General features: G+C 42.4%; 1 protein-coding gene across 2 annotated transcripts in view; it reads right to left on the bottom strand.

The window, feature by feature from the left end:
* Positions 1-25,137, bottom strand: part of INPP5A (inositol polyphosphate-5-phosphatase A) — a 198,450-nt gene that overhangs the window by 149,162 nt on the left and 24,151 nt on the right. For both annotated transcript variants that reach the window (XM_035329692.1, XM_035329691.1), the window contains exons 3-4: positions 22,398-22,498; positions 20,351-20,438 (exon numbers count right to left, since the gene is read on the bottom strand). In XM_035329692.1, coding sequence (XP_035185583.1) covers positions 20,351-20,438; positions 22,398-22,498 — 189 coding nt within the window. The remainder of the gene's footprint in view (positions 1-20,350; positions 20,439-22,397; positions 22,499-25,137) is intronic.

Genomic DNA, 25,137 nt, shown 5'->3' with positions numbered 1-25,137 from the left:
ACATCACAGCATCGGGGAGTGGAGTAAAGTGGCTCATATTTTAGTGCTAAAAAGATCGATATGACAGTTTCACCTTCACTGCAGCCCCCTGCAGTCGCCTGGGTGCACATCATAACATCCCGCAGGGGGGTGCAAGTGCCACGGCACGGGGAGCAGGTCATCACCCAGCCCGAGAGCCAGACAGCCCATGATTTAGCTGATCATGAAGGGCCTGGTGCCCTTAGAAAACCAATCTTGTTCCTCTCACTTTATCAGGCCTGTCTTTTATCCAGGGTACGGGAAGGGGGAGGGGGCGGGAGGAGAGAGAAGAGAAAAAGAGGGAGGGAAGGAGCAGAGCAAAAGACAATCAGTTTCATAAAGCAGATTACGTCCCTCATCGTAAATGCATCCATTCGTTTTTACTTTCCTTCAACCAAGGCACATCTGTAATCGATAATTAATTTTCCATAAATTTCAAAATATTGTTCTGGTAGCTGAAAGGGGCAAAGCGCGCAGGGAGAGCAGGAGGGAGGATCTCCTGCGGTAAGAGGCATCACTCCCAGGCTCCGGTGGCTCTATTGATCGCCGCTACCGAGGCTGATGGAGGCAGGCAGGGAGAATTATGGACCCAGCCAGTGGATCACTGCCCTGACATCTCTTTCATTGCAGTGGTTTAAGGACGTGCTGCCTCTCCAAGAGCCATACAAAATGGCATGTACTGCGTCCTGCACTGTCACAGCTAACTTCAGTCCGGTCTGAATTTAGCTCTCTCTTTTCCACTATCATGCACTGACTTGAAAGGCCCTTTTTACATACAGCCTTAGTGCTTCAGAATTCCCTTTCGCAATGGCATTCATCCTTCCAGGATAAGATAACCAAAATCCTACACAAGTACTAACATATCACACAGAAAAAGGAAGACAATTTCTAAATAGTCAGAAGAACATGCCTGCAGGTTTTACTGTGCATAAGCCAGTGGCATGGAGGTTCGGGAACAGAGGCGTGCAGCACAAGGATGAAGTCCATTAGCCGTGGGACTCACAGCCAGCAGGGCTTGGAAGACTTGAGCTCACCTACATGTGGGAGCACTGCATAGGTAACTGCTTTGGTCAGACCACGTGCTAACTATGGACCGACCATTCCCATTGCCAAGGAACCGCAATTCAAAAAGGAGGGCAAAATTGCACACCTCAGAAGGATTTTGTAAAACATTAGCATCTGTCCCCAGGAAGTCATTGGCAATCCCATAAAATAGGTATTATTTTCCATTTAGCCCTGTAATCAGTTCCTTAAAACTCATGTGAAACTCAGTAGATACCAAAATGAGAAAAGTACCTACAGGTAAGGAGGATTTATTGGGAAATATCACATTCTGTGTCCTAGACAACAAGAAGCACAGACAAGGAGGAAATGTGACTCTGTGGATAGGCTGCTCAAAGTAGCTTATTCTTTTCTTGCTATAATTAATAGCTCACGCTTTTTAAAAAATAGCCTTCCTGAAGTCCTGTGCTTGGAAGAGCAATAAATTACAGTCATTCTCCTGGAATATGCTCCAGAATACTAACTGAAAACTAAATGCAGGACTATTTCTCCAAATTATGTATCAGAGCTAAAGGTCATATTAAAGGAGCAGCATTATGTAATGACATTAACTGAAAGCCAAGCAGCTTCTGGCTTCCTGACAACAGCACTGCAAAGTCAGGGTAAGGAGACTACCTCGCACTCATGGGGACATGCACCGTGATCAAGCACGCAGTCTTCCTGACACGCCTGTTCTGTATTAAGAAGGGAAGACGCCTGCTTCTAAATTCCAGTTCTGGAAGGGTAACAGCAGAGAACTGCAGCTGACTAGCAAATGATCCAAATGAACGAACAGTTATCTATGCTTTCATGACACTGTTCAGAAACAATACACCTCGCATTTCACTCCAAAACACTCTATTTCACAATTACATCTCCACAACTCAAGAAAACTTCCTTGTCTTTGTTCTTGGTCACTCACAAACCAAAGCACCTATCATGAAAATAAAACAGCAACTTTGGATGCAGGTCAAAGAATGATAGTTAACTCTAATATTAGGAGAACAGTGAACAAATACTTTAAGAGCTGGATGAGACTTGTTACGCCATCCTGGTTATCTCATCGATTATTTGGAAAGCCTGACAGAAGAATTAGAAAGAACAAGCATGTGACTTGAAACGTCCCACCTGGAAGAAGGCCTAGGACTCAAGACAAATCCTACGCCCCCTTGAAAAACAGCAATAGGTCTGGATATGATTTGAGGGAGATGCAAACCTTGGACAGCAGCTCTCCAGACTTCACCACTACATTCCCGTTCCTAAATTGGATTGGAACATCACCGTTCCCACTCAGCCAATATAAAGACAAACCACTTTACTGGTCTGTGAGTAAGGCATCTCTGTAAAATTAAAGTGTCTGAACATCCACTGCTATCTCTAAAGAAGTTTTATGGAAGTGGTATTTTGTTGGTACAACATTAATGGCAAAAAAGTAAATAGACCTCTACTGTACTAGCAATTTTAAGGAACGTTCTCCAAGTGATGTTGTCTCCAGATCCGCAAACCAGTTTGGGACTTAATCAGATTCACTGTTTGACCCTACCAGATAGGCTGTCCGCATATAAACATACTACAAACATACTAAAGCACAACAGTAAGCTTCCAATTCTTAGTATGCCTACAAAATCCTAAGGAACTGGGATTTACTCTAGGCTGAAATGATGCAGAGCCCTAAGATACCGTTTACAGTGCCCTGTGTTTTTTCCCCAACCCTCTTTGATTTTGTTTACATGACTGAGAATTCTCAACCACATATTTCTTGCTGGAAGTCTGAACCTTCTCCGTGCCAACCTGGACCACCTTGGCTGTGAAGGCTGAAATGTAGCATGTGCTCCTCTGCTGGCTTAGGGTCCCACTTCATTTGTCTGAAAAAATAACCTGAAAATGGGCAGAAATCATTCCAAGTGAAGAAGTCAGCCACCACAGGGACCAAAATACAGATGATAATTCTTATCGTCTGCCGATTTCCTGGGATTATGCAGAGAATAGCCATAGCCCTCCTGGAGGTTCAAGCCTGTTGTGACTTCCCAAGACCACTCGATAACCTACAACCAACCACAAATAAAATATTTTCAAGGCACCCAATTAACAGGATATCCAGCCAAAAATGCATTACGATAAGCCAACAAGTACACCAAACAGTACACAGAACGGGAAGTTTCTCAGACTCTGGAAACTCCTGGTAAACAATAAAAAGAAAGAATACTTATTCAACTGAAGAACTATTGCCAAGTTCTGATCTTATCGATGTGATAGTCATTGAAGATGTCTGACTTGAGTAACTGTTCACAAGGTTGCTTATAGAAGTTGCTGTTTCTCTTAACACCTCTCTTGCCTTCATTTCTCTTTAAGAGTTTGAATATTTAAAATATTTTATTTACTCCATGGTAATAGGGAGCTATACCTAATATTAGGTATATTTCTTTTTGCAGACATCAAAATATGTCTCTTATGTAGCAAATTGTTCTGTTAAGTGTGGTTCATTGCGATAGCCTTCTGCACTCTATTTCATAAATTGCAATGGCATGGGAACTAATGGTATAAATATAAGTGTACATACAACTGCAGAAAGGGAAATAGATTTACTCAGGTCAGGTTCTGCTTAAATAATGTTCACATCATCGAGCCCACTTAGACTTTATAATGATTTGGAGTCCACAAGAGATACAACTCCAGCAGAGAGCATCTTCAAACCTATACACCAAGGCTTCTACTACCACGAGGTAAGAGCCTATCTCTTTGCATACATATGTACTTTATTAAAATAGCGTGCAGGAAAACAAACTGGAAAAAAGTATTACTGTTAGTATAGTAACAATAGTAATTTTTTAAATATCCAGTGAAGCTCTCAGAGGCAAGGGACACGCGAGCAGCAGGACCAGTGGGGTCCCGACGGCAAGTGTGGTGCTCAGCACCCAATAGGTGGCTCTGCCCCTGCTCGTGAGAGGATGCTCTGACACAGCCAGCTCTGCTGAAAGCAGCTGTCTCAATAGGCATAGCGCAGGGACGTGGCTTGTAACAGCAATCGCAGCAGGAAGAAATCCCAGTCGTGTCTCTTTCCTAGGAGAGAGGGGTCTCTCTCTCAACCACAGAACCACTCACAAACAGACCAGAACTACCAGGAATGCCAATACTCACAACCTAAAGCCAACTCCTTCCCTATGGAAGTGCCTGTTTCCTGAAGAGGTGCTCTAGGACCCCTTGCTGGTCAAGGCCTGTTGGTTATTAACCCTGGCAGGGGAACCCTGAAGCAACACTTACTGCAGTCAGTATAAAACAAGCCATGCTTTTCCACACAGCCCAACACTGCCCAGAAACTTTTCCAACTTTGGTACTGTTTGAGAGACACAGAAGTCAATCTTTATCTTCTGTAAAGGGACCTCAGAGCAATGTGCCAGTGCTTATCAACATGAATCAGCTTATTTAAGATTACATTTTCAAAGTGCTCTAATTTTTTTGCTCAGATTTTTCTCACTCTTCCAAGCCCAACGTCATTGCATTTTTTTCCTCTCTCCCTCAGAAGATCAATTCCATAGACAGAAGAACAATCTTTGTCTATATGGAGAAATAACTCAGAATGAATTTATACCACAGAAGCTGTTCTGCACTCAACCCTACCATGGAAAACAGCACCCTCCAAATTAATTTTTCATCCCTTCCTGCCCCATACATCTGAGACATCTGACACACACAGAATATTCTCTCACTACTGTCAAAAGATAAGTAGGGTTACCACCAGAAAGCGACCCTCGCTCTCTGTCTACAGAGCATCTAGTCTCAGGCAACTATATACCCTGGGCACAGGCCTACACTACGTGCAACGGATCTAAACTTAATTCAGCAGTTATTGTAAGAGTAGAAGTGCAAAGGCTGTGCAATGGCTGAGTGCACGGTTGCTACAGGAAACAACTGCAGGGAAGCTTGTATGCTGTAAATTCACTTTCACTTGCTGATAAAGCAATGTCAATTGCAGTTCTCCACCCCCTACCCGCAATCCTGGCTTTTATTTCTATATTACATTAAGATTTTTGTTCTGTGTTTGGAGGAAATACAGTTTTTCAATTCTAGAAGTATAATTGCAATATAAAAAATACCCTATTAGATATCCAGAATATCTTTAATACCTTGTAAATGTTACTCCATGCTTTGTTTTCATCACACCTTAAATCCTCTCCCCTATGCACATACAAAATCCATCAGTGTATTATCTGCTTTCATGTACCATATTAACTAAGGGATTAGACTGCAGCCTTTGAAAAGTGGTGTGTCAAAAGAAGACATTCATATAATCTGATAGCACTTGTATCCGTGCACATGTATCTCAGTGGAGGATTTGGTGTGCTGATACCATTCAGCATCAGCATTAAAAACAAAACAAAGTGAAAACACCAGGCATGGTGTGCTTGAGAAATAAAAGGTTAGGATGCACTGAGGTGTTTTTTCTCTTTTGTAGGAGAGAGATCAGCTACATCCAGATCTACAGCCGGTGCAGTTGCTTCCTTCTTGTAAAAGTGACTGGTTTTCAAATTCTTACCTGGTAATCAGATATCAAGGAGACAGGAAGCTTTAAAATGATCTAGCATTAGATTAACAGTCATTTAAAAGAAAATTTGCATAAAAGAAGATTGTAAGTAATGGTGATATTTGAAAGTAGGATTTATGACTGCAGTTGCTTTCTCAATTGAATGAACCAACAGAGAAATACTCATCTTTTTTGGAGACCTTTTCAGGAATAAAAGGTATTTTAGGTTTTAGCCTTACAAGCCTGAGATTAATAGAATCACAGAATCATCTAGATTAGAAGAGACTTCCAAGATCACCTAGTCCAACCTCTGACTTAACACTAACAAGCCCTATCACTAAGCCATATCACTAATAACTCATTATTATAATTAGCTGAGATGAGATAGTTATAAATTCGTGTTGCCTGCCCCCCCCCCGTCCTCCCCCCTTCCCAATTTTTGTATGTTGAAGTTATCATTTACTTTGTCTTCTCCCACCTGTAAAGTCCGTATCTTCCCTGTTAGTAAGTTTTTTCTGACATCGACTGCACCTCCCTTCAAACTTTCTTTCGTTAGACAATGTCTTTCCCTCTGCTCTAGACCCCCTAATTGCCCTAATGTAAGTGCTGAAACCTTAATCTATGAACTTTTAAAATGAAGATCACCCAATCTCCTGCCCACTTCTGACCGCCCAACTTCCCACCTTCCAGCATGTGCAGTAATGCCTGTGACCACCAGCTGTTTCAGCCTGCTCCAAGGTTGAGATTTAGGGCAGGCACAAAATACACACCTAGCTTCTGGCACCGGTACAGGAGTACCTGTACACCCACTCATTGTCACAAAGATGTTATAAACATCCTAAGACTTGAAAAATACACAATCTGAGTAGTCAAGCTGGAAGAACAAAGAAAGAGCATCTGTTGCACAGGCACTTCTGAATGCCACACGCAAATCTACTCTTATCAACAATCAGGAGTGTTTAGCCCCCAGCTTCAACCCTCATTGACAAGAAGATAATCCTGTATAGGAAACAGCAGTGTATGAAGGATTTGTGAACAATCTAGGAGTAATGCCAGTCAGTTCTAGAATGAACATTCAGGGCTATTTTAGTCCATTCACAAAACAGAGTTTGTAATTATGTTTCCCTAAGAAATCTTCCATTTAACTGAAGGGGGCAGGATAGAGAATAAACTGAAGCCAACCCCAAACTTTTGTTTATGTGATATTGAAGTGTACAGGAAAGGAACTGGTAACAGTAGGTCTCTTCTCAACCCAGACTGCCACTATTCAACTCTGGAGACCTGGCATTTGTCCTGCTTATTTGAAAAACAAAAAGAGTTTAAGAGTCATCTTTGGCATAAATTTATTTGATAATAACTTACCACAAAATTAGCAATCTGTGTTCGGGGTAGAGACTGATCTGAGACAACAAAGATGTTCCTGATATAGTGAGCCACTTAGAGAACAGCAATATTTGAAATTGTTTGGACAGATGTGGCAGACTCTTAGACAAACTTCATGAGCAAAAATCACTAAATTTGTCAAAATGAATAAAACCCACATTTCCATCCTTTTCTATTTTTGTTTTATATTATTTGCATGTCAGAAGAATTATCAGGAAAATACTTGTGTGACAATTCATTGCTTAATGCTTTACTAGTGCAGTAAAACAAGACAACTGCTGAAATTATAGGAAAATAAATTTGTAATTTCTTCCTCATTTAGCCATTTTTGAGGCTCGTGTATAGGAAAGTCATTAATGTTATGTCCTCTGTCGATGTTCCAAGCCTTTCAAGGGATAACTAATGTTTTTTCTATACTCCTCCATGTGGCCAGTTAAATTAGACACATTATTTCTGTGCTGTTAGAGAACACTGATCAATAGACACTTGGAAAGCCCTCTAAAACTAAGTGGAAACACTTCCTCAGTGTCAAAGGGTTCTAGTTTGGGTTTGTACATTGCAAACATTGTTAAGTTTAACAGAGTAGTAAGCGTGTGTCTGTGGCATTTTAATATTAGCATCAAAATCGCAGGAAGTTAATTTTACTTTAAAAGCACTGTGAGATATTTGGTATGCATTTACCATCACCACCACAATGATGGTTTTATGGGAGGAGATACCACTACCTCTGTCCGCACTGGGTGGTTTTTAACTGTCTTCTCTCATTGGACAATTACCCCACTGCCAAAATCTATCAGACTTGCTTGCAGAGCCTGCAGATTTCAGCCCAGCTCAACTTCACTGAGAATTCTGCAATTTGTCTACTTTTTTTCCCCTCCTGGAAACAGGGAAGCTTTCTGCCTCTTCACATCAATAGTAATATCTTCAGATTATGATTGCATAATGCAACAAAAAGCTTTTTCTTCTATCCATTTTTTTTAATCACACAAAAAAAACAAGATGCATTTCCAACATTTCCAAGCCTTTTCTGAAATGTAAAACTGGTTGGTAAGCTATGCAGTGAGACTGGACTGCCATATGATACTAGCAGAAGGGAATGAGTAGACTCATGTATTGCTTTCCTTTCAGCAATGAATACTACATTATATCATTACTTCAAACATTCATAAACCCATTAGTTTATATCAGTAAATAGCATGCATATTATTTTTCTAGAGAGTCATGCTGCTCTTATTTAAGAACGAATTCAATGCCTCAGGCAAACACATTAGCAAGTTCCTTAAACAGCATTTTATAATTTCTCAAGCAATTGTTTTCACATTTTCCAATCTCACATCTTTTCCTGAGGCTCAAGGCTGTTCCAAATCAAACATTTCACTCACACAAACAAAATTCCTCACACACATTACTTGAAAAGAGCTGCTACTGGAGTCGTGGCCACGCTAGAGCTATGTGTAATGGCCCTGCCCTTAGCCCCACCACATATAAACACGAACAGCATCTGACTGCCAAATGCTTTAACATTTAATTTATTTGGTAACAACAACAAAAAAAAACTAGTGACTATGCCCCGACATTTCTAAAGGTGACCTACGCAGGACTGGGCGAGCTCCAAAGTGAGGCACCTCCTGTGTTCCTTGTGCCCGCGCTCACTCTGTCGGAAAACACCATTTCCACCGCAGTTCTTCCAGGCAGCCGCAGCCCACATGCAAGGCCCTGGGCAGCAGCTGCAGGGCTGGGAAAGGGCTGCACAGAGCCCGCAGCTGCCCATAAGTCACAAAGGCAGCCACGGATGAGCTGCTAGCGACGGGTACCAGGTGGGGCTCTGCCTTCCCCCCTTGTCTCGGGAAGGCCGCCTGGCCCCGCTCACCGTGCCCGCCCAGCGCCCAGCGGGGCCGCAGGGTGCCCCTGCCACAGGCCGCGCTCACCGCCCCACCGGGCGCTGCCAGGGCCTGCCTGCGGCCTTGGCACAGCGGCACTGGGGGGTGGTCTTCCCCCTTCCAGCGCGGGTCTGTGACACGCTCAGGCGTAAAGAAGCATTACTAGAAGGAAATTCAAAAAGGGCCTGGAAACGGGACCCTGCTTACATTCACAGCAAGTGAAAATCCCTATTAGCCATTCATCTCTCAGAAGCCCTTAGTACTTGCATGCAACAAATTTATCTATCACTCACACTGAATTATATTCACTCTCTGAGACACAGGACTGAAGAGAATAAAATCTAAGCGTTAACTACTAAAATAAAGGGAAAGAAACCGAATACAAATTGAGAGCTGTCACGCAGAAAGCAGGTAGCAAACACCAAGCTGCAAGGGGCTCGGAGCTAAAGCCTCAGCGGTACCACTGAACTGTCAAGTGCAGAGTCATCAAACACATGGAATAAGATTGTGAAAATTTACTATTTTGATGTATGTGTCAAGCCAATCAGTAATTCTTTCCATAAATCTTTGGACAAATTCCTTTAAGAACACACAACCATTAAATATGCAACAAAGCAGAAACAAACAAAAACGCAACATACTCCTAAACTGAAACAAAGCTATGATGGTTCACTCTCCCAGCTCAGGGAACACCAAATGCCAGCGTGGGGCCATGCAGCGTGGTCACCACCTTGCAGAGCTCGCTGCTTGACCCGTGTCCTGGCTCAGCCCCTGCAGGGAGATGGGCTCTGGAGGGCACCACGGGGAGCAAAACATGACACCAGGAACTGCTTACTGCACAAAACTCATGCAAAGCAAGGAAGGACACGATACGCACAACTGGAAAGGTCCGATCCAGGTTTTTTAGATTTAACACCACCTTTGCTATTCTCTCCTTTGTTGTCCTCAAAGCAGGACTGCCTGTTGATGTGGGACGGCAGGCCTCCGGTTCCACCATGCTGAGGCACTGCTGTCTGTACGCCCCTGGCAAGGCTGGCAGCAGGACAGGGCACCTCTCACATGCTGAGGCGGGGAGGGCCAGGGCCAGGGCCCTCACCATGCTGGGGGACAGCGGGCATCCCCGCCATGCAGCCTCCCCGCTCAGCACCTCTGGCCGCAAGCCCCGGGGTGCCCTGGCACCCCCGACCTGGCTGCAGGCTTCTCCAGATGTCTGCAGCTGCTCAATGTCAGCCAGGCTTTCCTGATGAGCCTCAGCATCCAGAGAGCTGTGCAAAGATAAGTAGACGCCCAAGTGCTACGTACACAGCTCATACAGCCCGTTTTCAAGGACTCCAGCTCACCAAAACTTGACTGAAACACCAGTATCAATGAGTGCACAGGATGGTGGCATGCAAGTGCTAGTTAGTCGCTTGCCTTGAAGATACTTGTAACTACAGCATGTCCTGCACTACACAATCGCTGTAGTTTAAAAAACAAACAAACAAACAAAAAAACCTTCATTATTTTATCCTTACCTTTATAGCTGTAATTAGCAATTTTTATAGTCTTTTCCTTTAACCCTTAGAAATAGTTCATTTCCCTTTGTGCTTACGTACTATAGACTATAATTTCAAATATTACAGCTTTTTTTTTTAGATGTATGGGTTTCTACAATAATAGTTTATTATTTACAAATAATTCTACATGTTTAAAACACATTCAGTCTGTTGCATGACTCCAGTATGAAATTCTTAATATAAATTCTTAATATAAAATCCACAAGCCATAGAGAATGCAATTTGACAGAAATTGTGAATCCACAGCTAACGAAAACAACAGTATAGTGATTCTACATATAACAAAGCTGCCATATAACCTATTTTATCAGCACTAGCAAATCTGCATACAACAGAAATTGACCCAGGACTGCATTATTCATAAAATCATAAGGGTTGGAAAAGACTGATCTGTGAATTTTTTCTGTTTATAATTATTCCTCCTCTCCCAAGCACATAGAAAAGAAAGCAGGTGAAAGAGAGAAAAAAAAAAACACATGAAATTCCTCACAATAACTCTATATAATCTATAGGCTTTAAGATTCACATAAAAAATGAATAGAAAAAAAAAAAATGAAGGAACTGCTGTGGCACCCAACACCTTTTAGGTTCCATTTCCCATCCAGAAGAGATTGGAAGTAATTCCCTAAGAAATTAAGTGGGAAATTTCATTTCAGGCGGTTGTAAATACATGTCCATGTCACAAAATGACAATATTGATATAGCATTTTTTTTCAAAATTTTGTCAGAACCAGTACGATTAACTTCTACGTTCACCAACTCACTTCATGAACTCATTTTTTCAGTTTTTTTTTTTTTTTTTTTTTTTTTTTTAAAAAAGGTAAGAGCTAATGAAGAGGTCAAACTTTGGGAGTATTTTAGAACCACATCACAATGTTGTATTTTATCAAGAACTGTCAAAAACCAGGAGGCTGTGTTACAACGGAGAACCTGAGGAAAGAGACTGCAAGAAAACGAGCAGGAGCAGTATGTCTCACGAGGTACACCACCAAGTGCAGTAAGCAAATCTAAGCACTGAAAGACACTGCCACCATGAGGCTTTATCTGGTTTTGCATCACAGGTATTTCCATACAAATACCGTTTCAATTTTTATTTCTCCATCTTACTTTTTCTACCAAATACAACTCACGAGAAGGCACTACTACTACTACTTGCTGTAGATTTGCTCCTGCCATTTTAGGGGTGTTTATAGGGAAGACTAACATATATCTTTAAACTGTTTTACTCCTTTTATTCTCATCTGCTTAGCAGAATTAGTAGAAAGTAATAGTATCTGAGTACCAAGCAACAACACAAAACTGAGCATTTTCCCTTCATATTGCTTATCAAAAGCTTGCCATACAGACGCTTGCCTCACATTTCACCAGAGGGCATCCCCAGGCATTATCCTGCAGCTCACTACTATTACACACATTCCTATGTGCTTGAGTATTAAAACCAACATCCCAAAAGACTTGCATAAGAAAACTTAAAAGTTGTTACTTAACAAAAAAAAAAAAGGGTATACTAAATTCATTTCTGACAAAGAAAAAGCAACCAACCAAAACAAAGCCAGTGAGGCAGCAGAGGGAAACACTCGGTTAAAAATGACACATGGCTGAAAATCCCTGGAGCTTTTTGCCTGTGCTTTTAAAGAGGAAGTCCATGGATTTTTCCACATTCCAGAAGATGGCTCCCCAGGTGAACCTCATCAGCATTAATTTCAGGCTAATGCCTAAGCAGCCGCATGACACCCCCTTGGCTTCTCCCGTGGCGTGACCTTTCATTGCAGAACAGCCCCGTTCTCCTGCACCCCCAGCTACGGTGTCTCTGCTAGACTCCACTTCTGCCTGCACACCTTGCTGCACACTGCGGAAAGCCAGCACCACACAATCAACAGTAATTTGCTAAGGTATTGCTTTTAGGAAGTTTGAAATATGCCCAGACCTCCTGAAAAAAACAGGGTGGGAATTCCAAGGAAGCCCTCAGAGGAGCATCCTGGCTCCTGTAACCTTTAACACACCCGGACTAGTGAGGTGGACTGCCGAGTCCCATTACAAACAGTAATGCCAACAGAGGGAAATGAAAAGCTGCAAGGCTGTAATCATACCACCACAAAGATATGCATTAGTACCTGGGAGATTTCAGTTTACTACAATACTCTGGCTTAAGACCAGAAATGAAGCCTTACTTCCCTAGCTTGACTTATTTTTCATAAAGATCATCAAAAAAAAACCAAACTCAAGTACAAACTAAAGTCTGTATTTGAAGTATATGTACTTAAAGTCTAAAGTTTTTCCATAACCCAGAAAGCTGTGCTCTTCTCAGCCAAGGCTGCAAAGAAGGACAGACAGTGTGTAGGTTTCAGTGTGTGCTCACAATGTTTTGCTTGAAACGTTTGAACGTTTTGCTCAAACTGTTTCGCTGTGGTACAAACACGTCCTTATCAAATGAGTCTCCCCACAAACTCGTTCAACAGTGAGACATGGGTTAACAATGCAAACTAGTACTTCAGCTCCACCTCCTGGAGAAAATCTGCATTTTTGCAAAACCAAAAACTCCTTAAAAATTGTTAATGGAAAAATGGTCTGAGAACTAATCAGGCATGTGAATTTCCCCTATATTCAATTCAATTATGTCTCTCTTCCTAAATCATTTTTTTTTTATTTAACAAAACTCTAAACTGCCACTGCTAATAAGCTCAGAAGAATCAGTGTACACCATTCATTTCTGGGAACAGGCCGATATTTTCTAAGACCCATTAATAACTATGACAGGATTTATGTACAAGATAAATTCAATTCAATTTCCTTTTTCAATTAATGGCCAATTATTCGAACTCAGCTCAACCAAAAATATTACTCAAGTATCATTAATCTAACAAAAATTAACTTTACTATTCTCTTAGTAATGAGGTGATATAATTTTAAGGTAAAATAATGAATTTTAATAACATGTTTTCTGCCTTTATTTTTAGGACTGCTGCTTGCCATTGGATTCCACTGAGTCGCCGTAAATCAGGTCATTAGTACTACGGATAATGACTTGACCAAATCTCCCTCTTTAGAACCTACCCTACAACACCCTATGCTTTACCTGGAGCCCTGCACTTAGCTCTGGGACCCCCAACACACGGACATGGACCTATCAGAATGAGTCCAGAGGAGGGCCACGAGGATGGTCAAGGGGCTGGAGCACCTCTCCTACAGAGACAGGCTGAGGAAGCTGGGGTTGTTCAGCCTGAAGAAGAGAAGGCCCCAGGGAGACGTTACAGCGGCCTGCCAGTGCCTAAAGGGGGCTGCAGGAAAGCTGGGGAGGGACTCTCTCGGGGGTGTGGTGAGAGGACAAGGGGGAATGGCTTCAAACTGAAAGAGGGGAGATTTAGATAAGATGTAAGGAAGAAATTCTTTACTCTGAGGGTGGTCAGGCACTGGAAGAGGCTGTCCCAGGAGCTGTGGGTGCCCCAGCACTGGCAGTGCCCAAGGCCAGGCTGGATGGGGCTGGGGGCGGCCTGCGCTGGGGGCAGGGGTCCCTGCCCATGGCAAGGGGTTGGAATTAGATGATCTTTAAGGTTCCTTCCAACCCAAACCATTCTATGATTCTATCTCACCTAATTTAAAAGTAATTTTATAACTAAAAATTACTGGTACAGAGTGCACAGAATCAAGTAAAAACAATTAGGAATATATTCTTAAGCACCATCTATGCATTATGGTGATGCACGTACGTATTTACATAGTCCAAGAGAAAATGTCTGTGTTCCTGCAGCATTTGAGCATTTCACCTCTTTTAGGGTGTTTATCCTCACTTTATCTCTGCTGTTCCACCTGACTGGTGCAACCCACGCCTGCATCAAGCCAGTGCTGGGGCGGTCTGTGGTGAGGGCCACTGCTGCAGCTGCCCGTGCCCTGCTGGGCATTGCCTCAGTCCTGGGAAAGCTTCTGGGGGCAAGGAGCTGGTTTAACATGGAGCCGCGTGGGGACATCGTGGAACAGAGACAGCAGGGAGGCAGGCAGCAGGCAGCCCAAGCAACTGCTGTGCAACACACAAGATTTGTGCCCCACAGAGGTGGTGCTAGAGCTGCTCATCAGGGGACCCACACACATTCCTGACCGACCGCGTGCTTTCATTATCTTCAGAAAGGCAATTATCAATCTCAGTAACCTGTGCACAAAGCAGGGGCAGAGGACTAATGCCTGTCAGGAAAATAAATAAATAATAATAAAAAAACTTAGCTGCTGTATTCTCCATTAATTATTATATTCGTTGATTTCCTGGTGGTTATTTAAGGGAAATTTTATTTCAGCAATTTCCCTTACAGAACTTGAACTTTGGAAGAAGGCAGCTATGTGAGAGCAGCATTCTCCCTCCTCTCAATTTATTTACATTAGCCATGCAAAATATTTTAGTGGTTAGTGGATTCAGTGATGTTTAAATAGATCTTCCTAATATCAGAAAAAAGTTGTTTTTGTTTGTTTGTTTTAGTTTGAAAGAAAATCTGCTATGTAATACATCCTTACAAGGAGGAGCAAGCTGAAACTTCAACACATCAAATGTATAGCCCAACAGCATCTTTTTCATAGCAAGGTTATCTATCAGGGTGAGCAGATGACAAGCAGACAGGTAATTGAGGATTCTGTTTATTTTTTAAAATAAATCTATACTGAGAAGTAAAGCACCCACATTCCTGGGTAGATGCTTCCACAAATCAGGTAAGATCTATAACAACCACACACAACTCTTAATATGCTCCCTGCAAATTTGAGGTGAGAGCTGGTGACAAGCCTGCTCTCCGAGGCCTGCTTTGCTGGGAGTCCTCACAATTTGACTTACTGCAATGAAAATTCTTTCTCCAACTACTGAAATGTGCTTTGAACAAAGAAACTATGTTTCAAGATGTGCAGGGATTTCTTTTGCCTTCCCTTAACAATGAAAAAAAATGCATTTGCTAAGCAGTATAAAACTGTAATCGAATGTTCCAGAAATCAATAAATACAGAGCACCAAACAAAGCTACCTTTGATCTAATTACAATAAAAAATGTCACCGATTATACTGACATGCTTTCCTATAAAACTAATTACTGATTTGATGAAAACATCAACTTATTTTCAGCTGAAACTTCATCAACTTATTTTGCTTCAGCACAAATGCTCTTATTCCAGAATAAAAGTGCCTTATTCACAGTTTGCTTACACTATTTGAGAAGCATCCACAGTCAAGGAGCTCATCAAAACCAACTATTTTTGAGTAACTCTTCTGGTGGAGAAGCTAGAAGATTTATAATCTACCCCCTACATGAAATACACAATAAAATTAACCCAGAAGATAGATGCTAGGAAACTGGGAATAAAAATAAAATGAAAAAAATCAACACAACTATAAAGATCCTTGTAACTAGGAGCGAAGTCCACGGGATATGCTTAGAAATAAGTAGAACAATTGTACTGAACTTCTTAGCTTTCCAGGCTTTTACCAATTTCAGTCTTTGACCTGTCTTCTCACTTCACTACTTATACAGTATGTAACAGAAAATAAATTGTACCTTCTGGATTACATTTTATGAGACAAAAAAAATATTGTGGCTTTAAAGTGAGAAATTTACAGGAGGCTACAAATAGCATTATCAAGTTTTTTGGTTATCTGCACATTTCTGTCTAGCATATGAGTCAATTTTGTCCACGTGGGTTTGCTCTCACTATTTCCAGTCACAACTGGTCTACTGGAGCTGCCCCTTCGTTTCACCTGAACCTTCTGAGAAACCATCTTTTTGCCTGCAGAGGCTGTCACCCGCAAACCTCATCCATAACTGTTGGGAGCTCTTAGCTCTGACACTGTCATCTTCCCAGAGCTGATATGCATTAGCTCTAATGTAGCAGCTTTCTGCCAAGAGATTAATCTCCAGATCATTTTAAAATTTTATAAAACCGCGCATCGTTGAAGCGTGACATGAGTTATTTGGCTCACATATGTGCACATGCTGCCCCGCACACTGGGCACGATTCCTGCTGGGAGGTTCCCAAGCTTCGCCCTGAAGCCTGGGGCCGGGCTCCCCTCCCAGCCCTGCCTGCAGTGACTGCGAGCCACGAGCCCACAAGCTGCAGCCAGCAGGACCCAGCCCGCTCCACCCCGCACACTCTATTTGTTATTTTCTAGGGCAATCTCAATTTTTTGGTGCACATTATTAAGTAAGATTTGAGTGGAACAAATTCCCAGCAGCTTCAGCCCATCACCTACGGGAAAACAAAAGCCAGCCAGCCAAAGCGCGTTCTCTCCCGCTTCACGAGAGCACCTGCAACCCTGAGCCTAGAACCAGCCTGTTTTGACGCTAGATTTGACATACTGGACCACAAGTAACAAATGCTTGCTATTAAGTTTTGCATCTGGGATGAACCATTTTAATCCTTAGTACATAGTGAATTACTGCAGTCTTCAAAATCAAATCACTGCCAAGAGACACTTTGATACCACGTTCTTTTGTTATTTCACAGGACTCTTGTAAAACCTGCACCCTCTGCTTCCCTTCAACTGGAAGAGAGAGGCTGTGTGCTGAAGGGACAGACTACAGAATGCATTTTCTCACTGTCAGTCCTAGTGCAGACAAGCAGCATAACTGTGGGCAGCAAAGCCAGATTTAGCTTTGAAGGAGCCAAGCCAAGGAAAGTCTTGTGGAAGAAACGTTGCCAAAACTTCTAGAAAAGGGGATATTAGAGCACCAGGGCTAAAGGTTAGCCAAACTACAACTACTTGGGCTTCTTCGCTTCTAAAGAAAAGATATGCAACAATATACGTGATAAATGTTTATATTTCAAAGAGAGAGAGGTAATAACATAATTATAAGCTGGCATCTGTTGCCAATTCCATGCCATAGAAGGGATGGAAAAAAAGCCCACAAAAGTTAAAAGACCTTTGCAATCAAACAGAACTAATGAGGAAACAGGGAGACGCATAACATTGCATGAGCCAAGCCACACTGGAGATAAGAATAAAACTTTACCCTACATGGACACAACACAGTGGTAAAATCCCTGTTCAGATAGTCACCCAGTCCATAAGTTATACACACACAAACATTGAACCAAGGAGCTGAACCACTGCCAGTTCAAATCCATGTGTAAAACGTCATTTATACGAATCTTTGATCTAAGACAGCAGTCTTAAGAAGTATGTACAGGATTGGTCAATGTTACGTGCCAACAAGCAGACTATAAGAAATCTGAAGGTTATGAAGCTTAGCGTGAAGGTACATCCCAGTCGCTCTTTCCTAGGTTTCTGGCTTTGATTCCATGCCACTGCTACTGGAAAACCAATGAGGAAGGTATAAAATATTGCTCTATCAGGCTGCATTTTTCTCCTGAAGACAGTATTATATCATGTAATTAAATCATCTTTCCTTCCTTGTTTTACTCCTTTTTCACACTGAACTCATTCAACTCTAAAAGGTTCTTCAAGGGTTAGAAAGAATGACATACAGAAAAAAGCCAGAAATATCTTTCTATGGATCACCTCCATCTTTTATATAGGCTTTAAAATTTCCATTTAAGAACTGGATGCCAAAACACCCATGCTGACTTCACTTGTGGTTGTATACAGAGGCAAAAATCACCACCTAAATTATACTCCTTCTCTACTACTTACGTTTTCAAGGACTGCTTTTCTTCTTGAGCCACAGCATGCAAGGGGAGTTTATTTCTTGTTTGCAAAAATACCACCTCTAAATCTTTTCCAGAACTGTTCCTTCCCAGACAGCGAGTCCCACTCTCAACTGCAGACGCCGTACCAACATGCAATTGTCCAAAATTCATTGTTATTTCCCAATACTTTTGTTATTCGTAGATTATCAGCGCTAATTTTACATTTACTGCCAGGTTACTAATACAGATGATAGATACTAAATCTGGAAAGATATGAGGGCTCATATGAGAAACACCCTTCCTCCTGTGATGATCTCCATTTGAAACTGATTGAGCCACTTCTTAGACATTCAGCACTGCTTTGCTGACACGTGTAGCATTATTTATAAACAGCACGCATGCACTGTTTTAGAAATCTGTTTTATATTTTACTCTTCAACAGATTTAGTTATTAGTTCAACAAAGTAATTTAATTGGTTAATAAATACACACATGCTTGGTTAGCCTATTTTCACTGGAAAATAATATCAGTACAAGCAGTCCTTTATTTATTTCCCTCCCTCCTTTATTGAGTGACTATTTTGACAGAATTTTTTTTCCAGAAAGGTCTAGTTTTAATAAAATACAGGAGGAAAAAAAAAAAGATATGCAAGGTAGCGTTTATGACAGGAAAGGGGGAGTTATAATGGTGGCTAAGGAATCCTGCAAGAAAGCCATGCCTGGAAAAAATTACTGGAGTCTGAAAGAAGAAACCATGTTATTTCTTGAATTTGGAGCTTTGTAAAATACAGAGCTTTTCAGAGACACAAGTGACAAACATTCTGTCTAGGATTGCTGTCAACCACTTTATGAACCTTTTATCTGCCACAGGGACGTCAAAAAAGCATACCACACGTTATGTACAAAAACTTCAATACTACAGAGAATCATGACCATCTTTAATAAACAAAGAAAAAGGTATTTTGTTATAGGTTGCATGAATCTTCGCTGCAGTTCTCCCGAATTCAGGTCACTGATGATTATTCCCTTTTCTCATAATCACGGAAAAGCCTGGGTCAGAAGGGACCCCTGGAGACCATGGGGTCCAACCCCCTGTCGGAAGCGGATCCCATTGCATGGAGCCCTGGCACTCCACTTGCCCTCACGGGAGGTGCTCGCTGTGGGGCCCTCACAGCCCTGTGACAGCTCCTCCAGAGGCTCTTTGCTAGGTCATGGTTCTGAGCTACAAGCAACTGCAAAACACAGTTCTGTCCCACTGCTCTTTATCTTCCAGGACTTCCCGAACACCTTCTGCCTGCAGTTTTAATGCTCCTGACATGACATTTTTCCGCTAAGATTCAGTAAAGCCAATAATGTTATTTTTCTCCTCTTTGATGAGGAAAAAAAAAATAAAATCCAAATATCCCACCTCCAGTTCCAGCTTCCCTGGGCTTCTGGCCACAGCCATTCAAAAATTAATAAAAATCTTTGCTATTAGTTTCTATTCACCTTCACATGCTACCACACTGGGATTTATGTGCACGTGGGGGGTGCTGTTTACTTGTTTGAACTCCATGTCCCCAGTGCTGCTTTTGGCCACTGCCCCCCGTCCTTTTGTCATCTGCTTTGAATGAGGGAGTCCAGCCACAGAAGACATCAGGGCCTGACAAAGGGTTCTGAGAAATACCTCAGGGGAAAAGAAAACTGCTGTACTGGACAGAAGGGAGGTGTCATTAATTAACCACTTAAGAACCACTCTTTCTTGTACAATCTAGTAGTAATTAACTAAACAGAACACCAGCTCTTTCTGCATATTGTGCAATCCTGGTGATGACCATACACTCCTGCCTGCTCTGCGTAAGAGGCAACTGCACACATGCTTCATGTGTACATCACTCACATACCAGTGGAAACTTGTGCTCTCTTCTCACATTCCCACACTCGAGCCAGGCTGTGAATCAGTTCTGGGGATTCACAACAAGTCTAGACTACTTGCGAACCTCTGCTCCCAGCTAATTATGCTCCAGATCTGGCATCACCTGTCAGACAGTCAGTTTCTTCAACAGAAGGTTAATTCTGATCCACCGAGAAGGTTGTTACAGAAAAAAATTAGACAATCATTTTAAACAAAAGAAAAGACTTTCTGTGAATCATACTATTCTACTTATTTTTTCATTGGATGCCCTTCTGTGAAAGCAGCATTTACATATCTTACAGAGTAAATACTCTTAGTAAAGAGTATATCCTCATCATGATGTAAACTGCTCACATAGACACACCAACCTAAAAACCTCAACAATTTAATAGAAAAAAAAATCACTATCTGTTGAACTAAACTTATTTAATAAAGAAATTTACCGTAAAATGTTCCTGTGATTTATAGTTCTCATCCAGGTAAACTCGAGCTCTGTTGTAGTCTTTCATTGCATCACTTGATAATAATTCTCTAAAAGACAAGAGAGTGAAAATATGAAAGGACATGCAAACATACTATCTTGCTTTAGCATCATTCTCTGTACTGAAATGTCAATATCACACAGAGGAACTGCAGGCTTTCAACCCATGTTGGAATAAAAGTTTCCTGTGGTATGGCCATTTAATTACATGCTGACATCACCACCTCCACTTCCAACACAAATCTCAAAATTTCTAAGTGCCATTTGGACACAGTTGTGAAGGACTCAAGTCTCTGGACATCTGAAAATTACATAAAATTAGGCAACTCATGCTAACCTCCCCATGATCTCAACGTTAAGAACTTTGCTTTTTTCAACTCCGTTACTAGCAGGGTGAAAGCAGTCTTTTGACTCAATACAAGTTGGCTTTCTAAAAGCAGCAGGCTTGAAGAGTTTGCCATTTGTGCCTTGGAGTGGTGCATGATGCTGGTCCAGGTGCTCTTGTACGTGACTTAAGAAAATGATGCTCATCTGAAGGTGGTTAGGGAGTGTGAAGGGACACAATCCTCCAGTATTCAGATGAATTTTGATGGTGCAAAACCAGCCCCTGGTACAGCTATCTTTTGAACCCTCAGGCAGGCTTCTGCTGAGCCTTGTGACCCAAAGGGTCATTTTCTCTGTGCTAGACTTGGTGAGCCATGCTCAGAGCTAGCAAACGTCAGGCAAGTGGGTCGGCTGCTCCAGGGTGCCTGACAGATCCCTGCTGCCCCCTGCCAGAGCTGGCACACAGCAGTCGTGGGCATGATGGCACTTCATCCCCCAGCAAGCAGAGGGGCCCGAGAGTATTTCTCTCCTTCCCCCTCTGCCTAGCACAAAGAGAACTGACAGCCTGGCACATCAACTTATGCAACACCGCACTTGATCAGCTCACATGCTAGAGAGTCTGCTCATTTCAAACCACGATTTCATTGTAAATGCGTAAAATTGACCAGGTGTCAAGAAAAGAAAGATAACTTTTACACAAACTTATGCAACATGTACACGTTACAAGTGCAGGGTTGCCTCGCTGGCATTTACTCCTCAAACCACTGGTGCAGCCCGCAGACGAGGAGCAGCAGAGGGCACTGCCGGACCGCTGTCACTGTCACTGCCACTGCCGGGCGCCATGAGCCCCGTCCTCATGCTTAATTACATCACATGTGCCCACTGTAAAAATACCCTGTGCGAGTATACACTGCACCTCTCTGGATACCAGAAAGAGGGTAAAGAAAAGCAAAGAAAGGACAACCGGAGCTATTGACATCACTCACGTAACCAACAAGGTTTATTACTTCAACAGGAGGCTTGGAGCACTGCTGCCTCCTGCATCTAGGAACGAGTGCAAACGGGCAAGGATTTTAAATTCAGTGACTTAATTTTTTGATCTATATTTTCTAACTCTGCACCCATAACGTATTTTTATATAAAATTATTTCATTTACACAGAAACTTCTAATGGAGCTGCAGCAACAGCAGTTACTGAAAGTTAACAAATTAATACAGTCTTGCCTTAAGATTCATCCTCAGTCTACACACATAACAAATAACTTATTTCTCACTTGTATTTCTTACTTCCTCAAACACTGCACATTAGATTTGCTGATGATTCTGACAGCATTCCTTCCGACTAAATGCTCAAGTTAAAACTCTATTCACCCTGATTTATAAATGTTGCATATTTTTGTAAATCGATTGTGCTTTCAGTATTGCTTGTCTTATATCAACTTCTGTCCAACTCACACCAATTTCCCAGTGTCACCAGCTTTTTAAAACACCACCGTTATGAGAAGCCACTGGGAAACATCTACCTCAACTACTGCATAGAAGCACATTCGCCTAGTAACTTCCTCCTGGAAGGTCATACGACATGTCAAAATTTCAGTCTACACACTTTGAAGTACTCTGCACATTTAATGACTTCTGCCTAGAATAATATACTAGCAATACAAAGCAACTTTCCAGCTACTTACTTAACAAACTTGTCCACATGAGACATGGAAGCTTCATAGTTTTTTCCTCCAAATTCTTGACAGTGTAAAGCCATGAAGTGGGGTTTGTGTGTATGTACAACCTGAAACAAACAGATAAACAAATCTTAAAATAAAAATGCATCCACAGCTGTTAACAGGCAGAATAAATGGTCTAAATCCAGATGTGTTCTTTCTGAAAGTAGGAATATCAGCTATTATCTGAGAAGTAACTGGCAGAACGGTAATAAGCAGTAAGTGGAGCATCACTATTTAGAACACATAAAAGATTCATAATACACAATAACGATCTCAAATGTTTTAAGTTAACATTTTTGTTTTTAAACTATTAATTTGTTCCTAAGCATTTGATGCAAATATATAACCTCTTCCAGCGCACCTTCAGGAGGACTTAGCATCTTTAGGATCAAAATGCCTCTTTGTCTGGGAATTTGAAGAGTTCACCTGAATTCATTTTCTAGTTTTTCTCAGTTTTACCAAGTATCACCAATTACCTCAAGACAGAATGCTGACTAGCTATGACATTTGATATTTATATTTATGTAGTATCTTATTTGCAGAATTATTTAAATAATATATATACACACTAGAATCATAGAATATAATCACAGAATATCCTGAGTTGGAAGGGACCCACAAGGATCGAGTCCAACTCCTGGCTCTACACAGGTCTACCCAAAAATTCAGACCATATGACTAAGAGCACAGTCCAAACGCTTCTTAAACTCCGACAGACTTGGTGTAGTGACTACATCCCTGGGGAGCCTGTTCCAGTGCGTGACCACCCTCTCGGTGAAGAACCTCTTCCTGATGTCCAGCCTGAACCTCCCCTGCTCCAGCTTGACACCATTCCTGCAGGTCCTATCGCTGGTGACTAAAGAGATCAACAGATCAGCACCTGCCCCTCTGCTCCCCCTCATGAGGAAGCTGCAGGCCGCGATGAGGTCTCCCCTCAGCCTCCTCTTCTCCAGGCTGAACAGAACAAGTGACCTGAGCTGCTCCTCGTACGTCTTCCCCTCTAGGCCCTTCACCATCTTTGTAGCCCTCCTCTGGACACTCTCCAACAGTTTCACATCCTTTTTGTACTGTGGTGCCCAGACCTGCACACAGTGCTCGAGGTGAGGCACAGAGTAGAGCAGGAAGTATATATACAGACGTATCTAACACCGGAGGCACGTAAAGCCATCACACTGTTTTAAAAGCTAGTCTTGTGTAACTCAAGTATCTTCAATATTAAATTGTCAGCGTTAGAATACAATCATGCTTAAAGAAGTAGAACATACGCTTTTTTTGCTATGCATCAAGTCTAACATGCAGGAATTATATGTTTGCTGCTGTTTGAAACACATTATTTTGCCCTTGCAAATTTTCTCTGTGTTAACTATATCCAGCATTGCAAACAAGTTTTAAAAACATTTCTGTGTTCGTATTAAGTCTCTACAACTCATATTTAACATTTTATCATCTTGCAAAATAATGGACCCAAGCTACAGAACCACTTCAATTTTTGAAGGGGTAAGCATGAACTAACCAAGTATGTTGCAAACACACCAGGCTAATAACATGTTAAAAATCTGACTGGGTGTTATTTTTGACTCGGTGGCACTCAGAGGTCCCAGCCAGCACAAAGGCCTCGCTGTCTGCACAGCCATTCAGAGGCAGGACGGCCTGGTTTCGGCGAGCCACTTGGAGCGGGAACAAGAAGCCACCTCCGGTCCCTCCAGGCGCTGGCACTGGGACGGCTGGGGCTGCCGGCCAGGCCTCGCCTCCCCACTGCAGAGCCCACCGTGTCCTGCCCCACTCCGGCACCGGGCTGGCAGTGGCAGGCAAACATGCAGAAGGCAGACATGACTACTGCAGAGCCTCCCGACTGCAACTCAGTGCAGTGAGTAACTGAAAAAGTATCAGGGAAATCCTTCCCTTCATACTTTTTTTTTTTCTCCAACATTGAAGTAAAGAGTCTTTAAAAATGTTTCTCCCTTAAACCACGTTGGAATTTTTCTTTTGATCTGATGACAGGAAACTAAACTCCTTAGTTCCTGACTATGCAAATAACCTCATCAGAAATCAAAATAAATTAATTAAACATCAGCAAAATTTGAGACGCAGCAGCCTTCCATTCCAGTGAGCAAGACAAGCAGTATGCCTGCCCTACCTGTAGCTAACAGCCCTTTGGCGCAGCGAGATAACCGTGCTGCGAAGGACCGACAACCGAACTGCCCCGAGACCCACGGGCACTGCTGCTGCAGCTGCCAGGCGAGGCTGCCCAGCTGCTGCAGTGACTCGCCAGAACGCACGCAGGCCGATGGGGAGCTCTGATCCGCAGCTGCCAGCGCACCACGGCCAAGTGACACCACGTGTGCCGTGCTGTCCGTCAGGCCCCCGCCATCCGCGGCGCGAGCCCCGGCAGTCAGCGCGCAGGGTGAAGGCCGCACCAGGCCTGGCAGCCGCGAGAAGCCTGACAGTGGCTTACATATGGCAGAGCTGACGGGAACACAGCATGCACCCATTTACAGGTCACACTGCAAACTCAAGTTACCAGGCTGCTAGCCTAAGCTCACAAAACGAAGATGATAAGAGCTGCTGGCTTCTTCGTGATTTCAGACAAGTCACTTCCTCCTCCAAACCTGAGATTCCCCCTAACTGAAACACATCTTGGTGTAGATCTGTTTTGTGAAGCATTTTGAAGTAAGTTACTGACAAGCGTGAAGGGAAGAAATAA

Source organism: Oxyura jamaicensis, chromosome 6 (assembly GCF_011077185.1).
Source record: "Oxyura jamaicensis isolate SHBP4307 breed ruddy duck chromosome 6, BPBGC_Ojam_1.0, whole genome shotgun sequence".
Lineage (NCBI taxonomy): Eukaryota > Metazoa > Chordata > Aves > Anseriformes > Anatidae > Oxyura > Oxyura jamaicensis.
The sequence above is the reverse complement of the archived record's forward strand: the minus strand, read 5'-3'. Positions and strand labels throughout refer to the sequence as shown.